Raw genomic sequence first — 14,732 nt, forward strand, 5'->3', positions numbered from 1 at the left:
GAAACAAATTTGTGTTTTTGTCGGTTTTGTATGCCAAGTCTACTGGATTCACGGATTTCCAAACCAATTCGCATGAGGAGCAATTACCCTTCGGCCATGCAATCTTTGTTGGATTCGCATTGTGTGCTCAAAATTGGACCGACGCCACCATATGTAATATACTGTACAAAAACTACTACTACCCACATAGTCTCTCTGCCTTGGACACGCCGACAGATTCCCCTCCCCCTATTCAGAACAAATCAAAACCCCTGTGCAACATAAGCTGCAGACGAACAACAACAATACCATTACTTGGCATCATATCCAGTCATAAAACTGCCAAGCATTCCCCTCAAGTCCCCTAGCCACATACAAAGTAAAGAACCCAAAAGTTAGAGACACTCGATTGTATTTTTGTATTCCACCTGTAAACAATAACTCCAACTTCGCGTATGCCCCTATGAGCTGCAAAACTACTCTTTACTCCGTAGTTGGTTGGAGGCAGCGAAAAAAGAAGATTGGAATCCATGCTCCCCAACAAGTGCATCGCTAAACCCTCAAATAATAAAACAAGTACACTCTCCCTTCTCGATACATCAAAACTGGGGCATTGCCTAGACTTTTCCGCTTCCCACTTTTTCCTATTCTTCGTATTCCTGCCATATTCTTACTTTCATATCTGGCATTCAACCAGAGCCGGGAAGTTCCTTGACAGGCTTCGCGGCATCGCCATGAGCCGGCGGCGCAGAGTCCTTGTTAGCGCCTGGGGTTTCCTCGGCCTCTTGAGCCTTGGCTTTCTTCAGTCGCAATGTCTCCTTACGCTTCGCCACTGCGCCCTGCATCGATCCATTTCGCCAGCGTGCTGTAACCGTGATGTTAGTCGATGAGGATTTATACGGGGAGGTCAGAATACAAAAAAAGGTAGCAACTTACAGCGCATAGAATGGCTCATCTTCTCGGACTTGGTCATTGACGCATAGTCCTTCTCTGGCTCGTCTCCGTTAACGGCAAACGGCGAGTTGGCCCGCGAGGCATCCACCGATCCACCCGAGACGGAGGTCGGTGCGGTGGCCAGTCCCGCAGCCATAAGCATATCGCGGTTAGCAACCATGCTCATAACCCTCCCGGGTCCAGGCCCAACACTTCCACCGACCATCGAGGGCGTGACGTTCTTGATCTTCAGCTCGCGTCCACCCCTGCCGTTGATGCTGGCGTTCGTAATGGGACCCGGAGACTGTATGGACTGATGAGGGTGCCCAACGCCCGTGAAAATCGCAGACCCGTGCGGCATGGGGATTGTTGGGTGCGGGGGCATCGGGGCTGGGGCACCAGGACCAAAGTTCATTACGCCAAAAGAGCCATGTTGCGAGGCATGGGGATAATGTGCTGGTGGCGGAAAGTATGGTTGCTGATGCATAATCTTGTGCATCATGCCCTCGCCGGGGTGGGCCTGCGCCGGCGCGAGCGGAACGGCCGGCATGGGAGCCGACGACGGGGCAGGTCCTTTGCGTCGCGTACGCTTCTTCTTTGGCTCGCCTGAGCTGGGCTCGCCGCCATTAAGCTCTTCTCGGAAATTCCTCCCACGCTTGGGACGGAAGGAGTAATTAGAAGCAGCGGACATAACAGTAGCGTTGGACGACGACGTAGATGGCCGAGACGCTTCCGTGTTATCCTCCGTGGGCGCCACTGAGGGTCCATTACTGTAAAAGTTTCCTGATGAGATCTCTCCCCTAGAAGGACGACTCGCTGGACGGACGAGGTCAAGACGAGGAAGCTTCTTCCGTGCCCGCTTGGCACTTGGTTCTACAGCCTCATTGTCCGTCACTGCCGGTGTAGATTCTTTGACAGCTGCAGCTGCCTGTTCCTCCACTACCTCCTGTGAGCTTGCCTGAGCATCGGCGTCACCATTGGCAGCGTTCGCGCCGCGACGCCTCTTTCGAGTAACGGGCGGAGGCGCCGGAGGTTCTTCAACAGGAACACTTTCCTGAGATGCCTCAGGCTCGCTTTGTTGCTGCGCCTTAGCACCACGTCGACTGCGGCCGAGCCTGGTCGTTACAACTGGAGCCGGAGCCGAAGCCGGGGCCGGAGCCGGGGCCGGAGGCGGAGGCGGAGGCGGGGCGGGTTCCTCCGGCTCAACTTCCTTGGGCTCAAGATCAGCGGCAGCCTTGCGGCCGCGCCGTCCAGGCTTGTTGATGATGGTAGGCACAGGTACCGGAGTAGCTGCACGGCTTGGAGCTCGGCTTTCATCGTCAAGTATGCGCTTCTTGCGGGCCCGTTTGCCTAGGACACCTTCCTCTTCCGCCTCGGCTGCTTTCTGAGTCTTTGGCCGAGCTCGAGTTCGGGGCTTGCTAGGCCCATCACGTTGGTTCAGCGGCTCCTGCTTTCCGATCATCAATTCGCGGCTGTCATACTCAAATCCGTATGTCTGAGCCATCACCTTGTCATTCGCTCGAGCATCTGCTTTGTCTTGGTCTCCATCCTTGTCGATCTCAGTATACCACTTGCGTGGTTCGAGCGTCCGCCGGAGCTGGAATCCCTTTGGTGCCTGTCTGCTGCTATCAAGGGTATCGGGGTCGTAAACACCAAGCGTCTTGTACCGGTCGAGTGCCCTAGACACACGATCGTCTTCCTTTGGCTCATCGGCTCTGCGCCTGGGCGCATTGAACTCAGCGTCCAATGTCTTTCGGTGCCCGACGTACTCGTCCTGCCAAGCGCATAATGTTTGGTTGATCTTTGCCAGGCATTCGTAGAGATCCTCCGTGCTCATGGACTTGTAGTCCCCAATGACATCGACAAAATCGTCAGCTGATCGCAACTTTTTATACGACAATTGCCGGGGCCTCTGGCTACGCTTTTCCCCGTTTGTGTGATCCTTTCCAGTCGCATTAGAGTCTTGGCTGGCAGCAAAGGCATCCTTTGATGACTCAAGCTCGCCGTGGGCTTCATCGGCTGGATCCTGGTGGTGTTCCGGAGACGGGGCGGCCGTGTCAGGCTCTTCAAGCTCCGGATACAGACTAACATCTGCAACGTAGGGAGTAAGATGTGACCACGGCTTGAGATCGACTGGCTCTACCTCGTGAGACTCATCGGCTTCGACGTCGAGCTCGTCCGCGCCTTGGACATCTTGGTCGTTTTCCTCATGATCCGTCATTTCAACGTCTTGATCAACATCGTCATGGTTATCATACGATTCAACAATTGTTAGTTGACTTATCTCAGGCTCTTCACCATCAATCTCTGGAGGTTGTTGCACGTCAGGCTCGGCATCTGCAGGCTGTGAATCCTCTGAGGATTTCTCTGCATCAACCCGCATCTCGACTGCCTCCTGCTCAACGTCCTGTGTTGTAGGCAGTTCTTGGGCATCCGTTATCATTTGTTCAGGTGAGCCTGGGTGGGGTTCAGGCAAAGCTGATTCTGGGACTGCGTCCTCTTTTTTCTCCGTGTCCTTGTCAGATGGGGATGGAATTGATGGCAATGCAGACTCCGTGGGTGTGATGGGAGTGAGGCGCGCCGTGGGTTCCTCGCCGTCAGACATTGCAGCCATGTTTTGCTGGTCGGTGAATGAAACAGGTGGTGATGAGCGCGCGGGCGTGCTTCTCAAACTGTCATTGTTCATGACCTGGTCTGAACTTGCTTGTGGTGCTCCGGATTTGTCAGGTTCGGTGAGTAGTAATAACGGCGTCTTTTTCGTGATACCGAGGTCTTGCGCATCTGCTCTGTGCTCTTCGGGAGCAACTGAGCTTGCTTCGCGAGACCTGCTCGCAACCTCGTCCGGTTGATCTTTCTTCTCGACAGATGCATTCTGTGTCTTGGTTTCGTTTGAAATTCGTGCTGCATCGCTAGCAAGGGGCTCTTCGGGTCCAACAACTCTATCATCTGTCTTTGTTATGTCTGCACACACACGTAATGATTGGTCGCCGTCCTGGTTCTCACCAGCCTCAGTGTGAGAAACTTCGGAGGTCGGTACACTAGGTTCATTATCAAGACTGTCGACGACCTCATCAACAATGCTGTTAACGACCTCATTTGCAGCATTGTCTGATACTTGTTGCTGGTGACGACTCAGGATGTAATCGGCCAACTTTCCGATATTGCTGGAAACAATCTGTGGCGACGACGCTTCTACGTCTCGTGCTGCAGGACCATTGGACTTTTGTGGGCCCTTTTCAAGTGTCCTCGAAGTAGAGTCTTCGGCTTGAGATTCTTCCATGTCACGACCTTCAATAACAGTATGATCAGCAGGCAGAGTTTTGGGATCCGTCGTTTCTTGCGTTTGATGCCGAGGCTGCATGCAATCCTCTGCATGCGCGGGAGCCGGGGAATCGTCTTTGGCCAATTCCTTTGCTGGTTCTTGCGCCACGTTAGCAACAGGAGACGTGTGGCGTGAGTGTTGATTTTGTTCGGAGGGCTGAGACACGCGGTGCTCGTCAACTTCCATCAGCGAGTTGGAGTTGTCTTTTGCCGCCTCCTCGGCTTTGACAGGTTCTTCTTGTGCCGGATCTTTGCTTGTTTGCTGTTCTGATTCCTCGTCAACTTTATCAAAAGACTCGGCACCGAGGGCAGTTTCTGGCATATCATCATTATTTGCTAAAGCAAGTTCGGCGTCCGAATTGGCCGTGTCAAGAGTGTTTTTCTTAGACTCGGTATTCAAAGATTTCGGACTGCGCTGCTCCATGTCCTTTGCACGAGCTTCTTTGTGCTTGCGCGCGAACTGAGAACCAGGGTGGCAGCTTTCCAGGACGAGATCTTCGGCATAGACAGTGACGATGAGCCTCTTTGGATTTCTTTTCCGAGTGATGATGCCGTCTCGCTGGGCACTGGAGGAGGCGGCACCCTCTGGCAAATGCGCAGGAGACATATCATCATCTGATTGGTCCCGTGCTTCTCCGTCCTCTGATTGTGGGTCTTGAACGCCAGTTTTGGGCGCCGACATGGACAGATCGCGAAGGTCAGAGGAACCAGATTTAAAACTCTCCAAGTCATCAAAATCAGAATCCGAGTCCTGCGGGTCCTCATCATTGGGCTGAGGAGCCGGGTCTTCGGCTGTGATATCTGGATCGCTGCTCCGGCCGTCCGATGAGGACTGGGCGGATTCCAGGGCAACTTGGATTTCATCCATAACGTCGTTATCCGAGACCTCGCCAGAGCGTGGAGAGGACGACAGATCTGGCTGTGGGGTGCTGAATGACCTTGCAGTCGACCTTCGTCGCCTAGTAACCAGAGAAGGAGGGGGTGATGCAGCCTTGAACCTTCCTACACGTGCCTTTTTGGTGACAGATGGGGCAACACCGTCGAGGTCGTCATAAATACTACGATCATGGGCGATGATCTTGCGCTTCCTGCCACGGGAGGAGAAGGCAATGTTAGGTTCAGCAGGCTCTGCCTTGAGCATATCGAGCGTCTCGGTGTCAATTTGGCTGTAATCAACACGAGCGCGCCTGCGTAGGGAATGACCGCCCTTTGAGACGGATTCGTCATGTGCGTTGCCCATGGCAGCGATATCACTGCCGGCGTCAATAGTACTTCGGCGTGTTGAACGCGTACCGCTTACACCTCTGTTGTTTGCAGGAGTGGATGGCTGGGGGGTCTGGGTTGAGGGTGTGGATAATGTGAGAGAGCGAGTGAGGTTTGATGAAGATTTTTGTGGCGCCTTTTCCGACCGCACATGACGAGCCGCAGGCTGAGTGTCTGACGACGGCAGCTTCGGTGTGGAAGGTTTAACTCGACCTGTTTGGGAAGAGGATGGTTTTCCAGGCGTGCGGGAACTTGTAGAAGTGCTTGTGGGAGAAGACAAAGGAAAATGTGAGGGAAGAGCAAGATCTGTACTGTTGTTGGAGTTTGCGGGTGTGGCGGATAATACTGCACTGTTGCCGTTGCTCATGGCGGCATCAGTTGCAGTGGAGAAATCGTCAGTATTTTCATAGCTCGCTTCATAAGCACTTGGCATATGATAATGCGAAGAAGAAGAAGCACCGCTTCGACGAGAGCCTCCACGTCCACGACCTCGAGGGCGACCCATTGCTGCTGCTGTTGATGTTTGTGTGGTCGATATTGGTTGCCCTGCTGACTTGGTTGGGTTTGCGTCTAAATGGGCGCGCGCGTGTTGTGCGTGTGCGTTGACTGTCAGTCAAGTCAAGCCAAGTCAGTGCCTAGTAGCATTCACTCGTGCAAGACACGTGGAATGACTGACGGTCGGTAGAGACTGAAAAAATACAGAAAAATTAAAAGCCAACAGCACGCAGCCCCCCAATCCGATGCATTCACACAGTCGCTATTGTCGAATATTACGTGTGCACACAAGAGCCACTGACGAGAAAGTGAAGTGATCAATGGTTTGCTGGCGGCTTGCTAACCGGTTTGGTGTGTCAGGAGCCCGGGAAAAAAGCGTACTGGTGCTTAACGTTTTTGGGGGTGCCGGCCGGACGGGAACGCTGGAGACTGGCTGGGACTTACAGCAAAAAAAGGAGAGGCAGAGATTCCGGGCACAGACCAGCTCTCAAATATTGCAAAACGATCGATCCTTATGAAACTCGGTTTGCCAGCAATTAATAGCACGTACGGCCATAAAGAAAAGATTTTTTTTCCTAAATCAAATCCACGGTTTGGTGTTCCGAATCAAGATATATATTGCAGAAAACTCTAAGGTCAATGTCGCCCTTCTTTCTCACTCAGACTTTTGCCATCCTGACCATCCATCATCCATCTCAGCCGGGTGTAATTTTTGAATGTGGCCCATTTCGGCATGCTTCATTGGACGCCGCGAGCCATTCCACGCCCACATGTGGGGCTCAAAAACGATACCTTCAGCTCCAGCAAATTCTCCACGCCGCTCATGTACCTCAACCTGGATCTACTGTGTAGTAGCCTTGGGAGCCAATCAATCGAAGCGAGCAAGCGTCTAAGTGGACGGTGCGCTAACCCTCCAGGTACTAGCGCCAAATCCACAGGCGTTTCTTGGCCATCAACCGTGACGGCATTTCGGTGCTACAGCGCGGAGTGCGGACGATGCGACTTGCCGTTTGACGTTTATCATCTACTTCATTCATTGTCCAGACCATATTCAATAGCACAGACGGGTCTTCAGCATTTTTTGCCGTTGTTGCTGAAGCTTTAAGCCGTGTTGGTAATCTGCTAGGGCATATTTTACATTCGGACCGCTTCCGGCGAGCAAAGAATACCTTCTCTGTTGCGGCCGGCTCTTTATCTCTTTATCTGTTCTTCTTGTTACTATCAGCTGCGGGCAGTTCCTGATACCCCAATCATGCCTCCCAAGTCTGCCGCGAGGAGCAAGGCGGCCGTTGACGACGAGCTTGGCGAGCTCTTTGAGGGCATCGGCGTCGACAACGCCCCAAAGAAGACCACCACCACCAAGGCCAAGCCCACTGCGGCTGGTTCCAGGGCCAGCGCTGACATCGACGACGTCTTCGCCGAGCTCCAGAACCAGATTGACGAGAAGCCCAAGACCGCTTCCAGGCCGGAGACCCCTCGCGTCAAGGAGACTGGTACAAAGCGACCCCCAGGAGCTCCTTCTGCGGCGACAGCTGAGAAGGCCGACGACAAGACCATCGCAACACCCGCCCGCAAGTCGGCCGAGAGCGCGCGATCATCTCAGCCGACGACCGTCCCTACCATCGCTAGTGCCGAAATAGATGAACCTGCTGCCGCTGCACCCGAACCCGCTGCAGCATCTGGCGGAGGCTGGTGGGGTGGTTTCATTGCCAGCGCCAGCGCCACGGCCGCAGCTGCTGTGAAGCAAGCCGAGACGGCGGCCCGCCAGCTGCAGCAGAGCGAAGAGGCGAAGAAGTGGGCGGAACAGGTGCGAGGCAATGTCGGCGCCATTCGTGGCTTTGTAGGTACGTAACGCGTGTTTGTTTTTGATTATCGAGTTACTCTATCTTGTTCGGACTTGATAGCTTGTGTAACGCAACTGACCCCTCGTTCTCTTTGCAGGCGAGGAGATTCGCCATCGGGCCCTGCCGACCTTTAGCGATCTCATACATACGCTCGCACCGCCCATCGCCTCGCACGAACGTCTCGCGATCCACATCACACACGATCTCGTCGGCTATCCGTCTCTCGACCCGCTCGTATACGGTGTTTTCTCCCGCGTCATGGCTCAGGTTGAGGGCGGCGACCTCATGGTGATTCAGCGTGGCCAGGAAAACACAGTCCGGCCGGCTCGGTCTTCATCCTCTGCCTCGGCTGCCGCGTCGGCCTTCTTCTCGGCCGGCCAGTCGGTCTACGGTTGGCGTGATGGGCCATGGTGGCGCGCCTCGGACATGCCGAGGGACATGGGCACGATCAAGGGTCTTGCCGAGGGCACCAAGCTGTGCCGCGCCAGCGCCGAGGCCTACGCGTCCGAATACTTTGCCGCCAAGGGTGGGATCGATCTTGCCCGCCAGCGCGCCGTCGAGCCGGTCTCTGAAGATAACCCGGTGCGCAGCTCCGACTTGTTCCTGGCGCTGCAGGCGGTCAAGGTCGACGCGAGCAAAGACTTGTTTGCAGGCTCTCCCGCCGCCGAAGCGAAGGCGGCCGAGGGTGGCGATGCTTCCGACGCCCACGACGACGGCAGGGGAGGCGAGGAGATTGTATTCGCCATCTTTGTGCTCGATCCCGTTCACGACATCTCCTTCAGCACGGTCAGCCAAGCCGTGCCAGAGCAGTGGGTGCGATGGCTCGACGCCTCGACCCCACTCACCCCGACCAGCAGCGGTGGTGACGAGTTCAGCAGCGGCGCTGCCTCCGTTCCGGATAGCGAACAGGCCTTCTTGGACCGGGTGCCCGAGGAGATCCGCGATGTGGTCGAGAGCGGTGGCGTTGACCCGCGCGAATGGGTCGCCGAGTGGATCGAGGAGCTTCTTAACCTAGCCGTCGGCGTTGTCGCACAGCGCTACGTCGCTCGCCGTATGGGCGTTGGCATTGGAGGTATCGGCAAGGGCAAGAGGAATGTGCAGGCCGTGGTTGGTGACGGTGGTGGCGAGGCTGCTCGAGCAGGTCTCATTTGATCAAGTTCAAATCGTCTACATGTTGGTCGTTCATTTTACTATGGTTCGCTTGCGGCGTTTGGATCTCGCAATTGGCTTGTGGTTTGAAGCAAGTTTGGACAGCTGCACTTGATGCCCAGAACACAACACAGACTGGGCAGGAGAGTCGCCTTTTTTTCCAATTCTATTCATACAGTTCGGTCATGCTTAGGTTTTTTTGCGGAAGAAGCGCGCTAGGAATAGTGCGAAGTGTACAAGAGGTTAAACTCCTACATTCCATCACACAAGTCGATATCACGTCCCCGCTTTATCTGGGCAACATCAAATGCCATATCCATAACCTAAACCATAGCCAGACTCCTCCTCCTCATCTTCCTCTATCTTTTCCTTCACCTTTTCCTGCTTCTTTTTCCCCTTCTCTTCCTCTGTCTCTTCCTCTTGGGCTTTTCCACAACCCGCATCTATCTCTGGCGTGCTTTTCCTATCCCAGGACCCGCAGGTATCCCTCCACCATGCGCGAGCGCGGCGGGCCTTTCCGCTCAGGTTGTCTGCGCACTCGTATTTGACGCAGGGGAGCACGTAGTTGTTGAGCCAGGCCTGGGAGTTGACAAAGTCGACGCTGTTGTAGCACCAGGCCTCGACGGTTAAACTGGAAAGGGTTACATTCGCCTTTCCATCTTCGCTTTTCATGCATTTTTTGTAGCATTCGGGCAGGATTCCGTCGTCTGTTGCTTGTATGTTCATCTGCTCGGCCAAAGTACGGTTGGCCGGCAGGGGTTCCAGGACGCGGTCGTCTGGGCATAGGGTGGTGCGGGCGGTGGCCGTGGCCAGGAGAGATGTGGGCATTGCCATAGCCACAGAAGCGAGGACCAGAACAAGGTAGGCGACGAGGAGACGTATCATCGTGATGGAACCCATGGCTGCTGATGTTTTCTGCTTGATGTTGATTATGGTAGGGGGCATGTATGATCGGGTTCAGTGTGTGGTGTGTGGTATGTGGTGAATTTGAAGTAACAATGGATTGCTTGAAATCGAGGGAGTGTCCGGGGACTGACTGGCTATTTATATTGTGGCAGGCCACAAAACCTAACAAGTGCGCCTTCAGGATCATACTTTCCTGTGTACCCTAACATGTGTATGTTGAGGATCATGCTTTCCTGCGTACCCTAACATGTGCATTTCGAGGATTTTACTTTCCTGCCTAAGGGCTAACCTGCATCAACCAGCATCATGTGCGATAAGGTGCATAGGTTGTGTCATACAAGTGAGCAGTTCTGTGGGTAGCTGCAACCTAGCAACAACATTTAAGCCGCCAGCCAACAATCCCATGAGCTGGAGAAGAGATCTCGGAGGCAGCCGAGAAAGCTGCATCGGCATGAGCACTGACATCCGGGGGTCACTTAGACAACAGACAACCTTTCTGGCGCAGCAGCCACTTCTTGGACCCACCAAGTAAAACCCAGGCCAGGACTTTTTGATATCTACCTTACCTATTTACTTACCTGGGTACCTCCCTTTTGACCTGCTTCCCTATCTGCTTCCCTACCTGCTTCCCTACCTGCTTCCCTACCTGCTTCCCTACCTGCTCACTTACCTACGTACCTACCTATACACCTATCCAAGGTACGTAGGTACCTACGTACATGTCGATTTTTATTACGGTTGTCCAAATTGCTCGATTTGTACGGCTATTACATACTGAGTCTGGACACCCACTGTGTACATCGGATAGGCTTCTCACTAAAGGGTCCCAGAATTAAGCTAAAAGCAAACTTGCAAAGTCTTGACTGTATTCACTTTAAAGCGACACAACCCAGGGCATTGTGTGGAGTCATGGTGGCAATAAGTCTGCAAGGAAAAAAATTTAAAATAAAATACGATTTAACTAGCTATTAGACTTGAAAAGAACGAGGTTCGTGTAACATACAAACTAATTCAATATCCGATGACGGAGGAGGAATAGATGAAGTGATAGTAGCAGGTGAGAGAAAGTATATAGTATGATAAACCCTTGTCAGATTATGGTCGAGGTTTTGGAGGACCTGGAGTCAGCTTATAGTAAAAGGCTCTCAAAAGCAATCACTTGTTCATCCGCACAGATTAACATATCGCGACACCCAATGCATCGATGTTGAGGTTCTCGTACGGGTTATCACGTGAGTGTCCAAGCACTGCTAAATACTTACCTAATTTAGGTACCTACCTTACCTTGCTTACGTACCAAATAGCTGCCTGTAATGTATCCATTCGTCACAAGAAAAAAAGAGAAAAATTTGAACAGTAATAAATGATAGAAAGCAGACGTCATCGTCCTGTTCCAACTGTGTTAATGAGCTGTTGCACCAAAAGAGATCATGTTTCTGTTTGAATATGCAAGGCTGACCAACATGGGACGACATGGAACGGGTCAAACAACGAGACACGTTCAATCAATCAATGATTCAGATGTGGCTGTGGTGCGCCTCACAACTGATGTGTCAGCCCCTCATTTTGCCTACCAACCTACGTACTTCGTACAAACGAACGAGAGCTAACAATAGTAACCTCAGCTCAGCTGCCAACAAACCCCACCAAATCTCCATATGCCCCGCCCCACTATCTGATCTCCAAACACAACGACAACCCTTGGAATCCATTGGTGCTGTTTCGAAGCTTACCTTTGGATAGCCACCAGCCAAGGTTGTGTTTTGGACCGCTTCTCCTTCTAACTAGTCTAGAACCTAGTAACCTACCAATCCTTCCAGGTCAGGTCCCACGAACGAATTTTAATTTTTTTTTTCATTAGGAAGCAACAAACGAATCAAGCGCCGTCTCTCTATAGCACGACTGGTACAGCAATATCTGAGATATCCACACCTTCACAATGAGCGGTTATCCCGGTCAAGGATATCAAGGTCAGGGCTACGGCCAAGGCTATGGCCAAGGTTATCCTCCTCAAGGAGGGTACTACCCGTGGGTTCATCTTCTAGTCCTTGCGGATATCGAACATAATTGCTGACATCTTGGTTCCAATCTTCCCCCTTCTCTTTGGCAGACCGCAGCCTGGTTATGGCGGATATCCCCCACAGCCGCCTCCGCCACAGCACTACCAGTATGGTCCGCCTCAGGGCGGTTACCAGTACCCGCCTCAGGACGGATCTCGGGCAGTACGTAGATCAGGCCGATGAAGTTCTAGATTTATTCTACTCGCATTTGGAGGAAAGGGAAGGGGGAAACTAACAATATGGGTTGATCCAGGGACCCAGCGATCAAGCTCATCAACCGCCACAGGGCATGCAGCAATTTGGACACGGAGCACCTTCGGATTATGCCTTCCAGTACTCGCAGTGTACAGGCAAGAGGAAGGCTCTGCTCATCGGAATCAACTACTTTGGTCAAGAGGGCGAGCTCCGCGGCTGCATCAACGATGTTCGCAATCTCTCCAACTTCTTGATGGAGTTTTACCAGTACCGCCGTGAGGACGTGAGTCTCGCCTTGCAGATCCCCATTCCGTGACAGCCGGGTGCTACTCCACATGCTTGCCGTCCTTTCCATTCACAAATTTCCTCCCCCGCCCCCTCTTGTGAAGTCGATGCCAAGCAGGGTCCACGTGGAGAGCCAAGGCTGACATACACGTGATTTATAGATGGTCCTCCTTACAGATGATGCGCAGGATCCCATGTCTCAGCCCACAAGGGACAACATCGTCCGTGCTATGCACTGGCTTGTTGAGGGCGCGCAGCCAAACGACTCGTTGTTTTTCCACTACTCTGGTTAGTGTCAATGTTTTTCTTTTTTTTTCTTTTTCCATGTTGAGGGCAAAACTAACACTAATCTGCCAACAGGCCACGGAGGACAAACTGAGGATCTCGATGGAGACGAGGACGATGGATACGATGAGGTGATATACCCTGTCGACTTCCGGGCGAACGGTCACATTGTCGACGATGACATGCACCTTTGGATGGTGCAACCCCTCCAGGCGGGTGTTCGTCTAACTGCCATCTTTGACTCTTGTCACTCTGGCACTGCCCTAGACCTTCCATACGTGTACTCAACCAGCGGTGTTCTCAAAGAGCCGAACTTGGCCAAGGAGGCCGGTGTTGGTCTGCTTGGTGCCGTCCAGTCCTACGCTAGGGGCGACCTGGGCGGTGTTGCGACCAGCCTATTCGGTTTTGCCAAGAAGGCTTTCAGTGACAAGCAGGCGCGCGACAGAACCATGCGCACCAAGACATCCCCGGCTGATGTTATCAGCTGGTCAGGCAGCAAGGACGACCAAACATCGTAAGTCGCGTTTGGCTTCCATTGTTGCTCAACTTTCACCATGTGATTAACCATGTTTCCACTTGTAGTGCCGATGCCACGATTGCATCCCAAGCCACCGGAGCCATGTCGTACGCCTTTGTGTCCGCTCTGAGGGCAAACAGGAACCAGACTTACAACCAGCTGCTCAACAGCATCCGAGACATTTTGGAGGGACAGTACAGCCAGAAACCTCAGCTATCCTGCTCACACCCACTGGATACCGAAAACGTGTGGTTTGTCATGTAAAGCGCTACACTCTACCAACAGACTACGGATAGCTAGAGGCTGTTTCGATTCATCATGGAATCATGATTAGCAACGTTGGTTTTCTGGAATTGTCTTGCCATTCGGTCTGTGGGGGTCATCCATGACCGCAAATGTTCTTTGTTATGCTGATAGGCGTTTCAATGTCATTTGTCACACCGTGACAAAGGCCAAATTGTCCACTCCTGCCTGGCTGGCATCCAGGGCGTTGGTCATTTCAAGTTGGATCCGTAAGGCTTTTTGGGGCACGACTCATCTTGGCAGTATAAATTGATAGTGATCGACGGCAGGGCTCGGCATCTTGGACAGGGGCTGTACATAGTAGTTTATCCACAATTATGTTAAATGGGAAACAAGAAGCAAATGCCAAAATGAGAAGGGAGAAGGAGAAACGACGGGTCTCCTGTGATTTAGATAACACCATGGTCTTCGCGTTGTGGCGGCATCCAAGGCAGCAGGAAAACTGTTGCACTAAAAACATCGTCAAAAACGAAGGCCTCCGTCAATGACTAATGCCAGTGACTTTGGTAAATATAGCCTGCAACAAAAACTATACTGTATAAAGCATACGAACCTGTCAACATCGGAATCGCACTAATTTCGAAATACAATTATTACGGTGCAACATCGTTTACTAATAGACGCTGTGATATTGAAAGACATTTCCCCGCCGGCACTGCCATAAAGCTTTCCCCCGACGAACCCTTCTCTATAAAATGCAAACCCTGCACCCCACACAAATACTTATTTACATAGCCGCGCCGGGAAATGATACTACCTGGCGAACCTTGATCAAAGTGATGGAGGCGGCGATACGATATTAAATGTTGCGACGCGCGTAGCGTAGCCACGAGGCAAGACCAAGGAAAGGGGTAGTAGAGTCTTGGAAAATTAATTTACAATTGCCGGCGGCGGCGGGGACCTTGTGAAGTGAATGAAACATATAGGGCTTCCGGGGCTTCCGGAGTTTCCGGGTGACGGCCAGTGTCGTATTGAAAAAGGTTAAAGCTGGAAAGGAAACGTGGGCGCAAGCATAAAGAAACCCGAGACAATAGTATTTGATAAAAATGGCAAGAGTGTCATGCGCCCAAGAGACTAATCATGTTCTAATCAGACACTACGGCTGAAAGAGACTAGAAACTAAACTAGCTTTTTCAAACCAATGGTGACTCTAATCAATCCAGAAATCGGAAGCCTAAGGCCAGATTGATTGAAATA

At 52.5% G+C, this 14,732-nt stretch overlaps 4 protein-coding genes across 4 annotated transcripts; 2 read left to right on the forward strand and 2 right to left on the reverse strand.

The window, feature by feature from the left end:
* Positions 1–88: 88 nt before the first annotated feature.
* Positions 89–6,644, reverse strand: MGG_04923 (uncharacterized protein). The gene is made up of 3 exons (XM_003712366.1): positions 6,436–6,644; positions 916–6,330; positions 89–844 (listed from the first exon to the last, which is right to left on the reverse strand). The coding sequence occupies exons 2-3, from the start codon at positions 5,999–6,001 to the stop codon at positions 669–671; spliced, it is 5,262 nt and encodes a 1,753-aa protein (XP_003712414.1). The 5' UTR covers positions 6,002–6,330; positions 6,436–6,644; the 3' UTR covers positions 89–668.
* A 336-nt stretch (positions 6,645–6,980) lies between these two features.
* Positions 6,981–9,470, forward strand: MGG_04924 (uncharacterized protein). The gene is made up of 2 exons (XM_003712367.1): positions 6,981–7,835; positions 7,933–9,470. The coding sequence occupies exons 1-2, from the start codon at positions 7,244–7,246 to the stop codon at positions 8,985–8,987; spliced, it is 1,647 nt and encodes a 548-aa protein (XP_003712415.1). The 5' UTR covers positions 6,981–7,243; the 3' UTR covers positions 8,988–9,470.
* Positions 9,288–9,884, reverse strand: MGG_04925 (uncharacterized protein; the record flags this gene model as incomplete). The annotated part of the gene is made up of 1 exon (XM_003712368.1): positions 9,288–9,884. The coding sequence occupies one exon, from the start codon at positions 9,882–9,884 to the stop codon at positions 9,288–9,290; it is 597 nt and encodes a 198-aa protein (XP_003712416.1).
* Positions 9,885–11,472: 1,588 nt separating this feature from the next.
* Positions 11,473–14,060, forward strand: MGG_04926 (metacaspase-1). Its single transcript, XM_003712369.1, has 6 exons — positions 11,473–11,918; positions 12,001–12,112; positions 12,204–12,428; positions 12,592–12,718; positions 12,791–13,229; positions 13,298–14,060. Exons 1-6 carry the CDS (start codon positions 11,830–11,832, stop codon positions 13,494–13,496), a joined length of 1,191 nt encoding a protein of 396 aa, XP_003712417.1. The 5' UTR covers positions 11,473–11,829; the 3' UTR covers positions 13,497–14,060.
* The last annotated feature ends 672 nt before the right edge of the window (positions 14,061–14,732 follow it).

The sequence above is a fragment of the Pyricularia oryzae genome, chromosome 3 (assembly GCF_000002495.2).
Source record: "Pyricularia oryzae 70-15 chromosome 3, whole genome shotgun sequence".
NCBI classification, from domain to species: domain Eukaryota; kingdom Fungi; phylum Ascomycota; class Sordariomycetes; order Magnaporthales; family Pyriculariaceae; genus Pyricularia; species Pyricularia oryzae.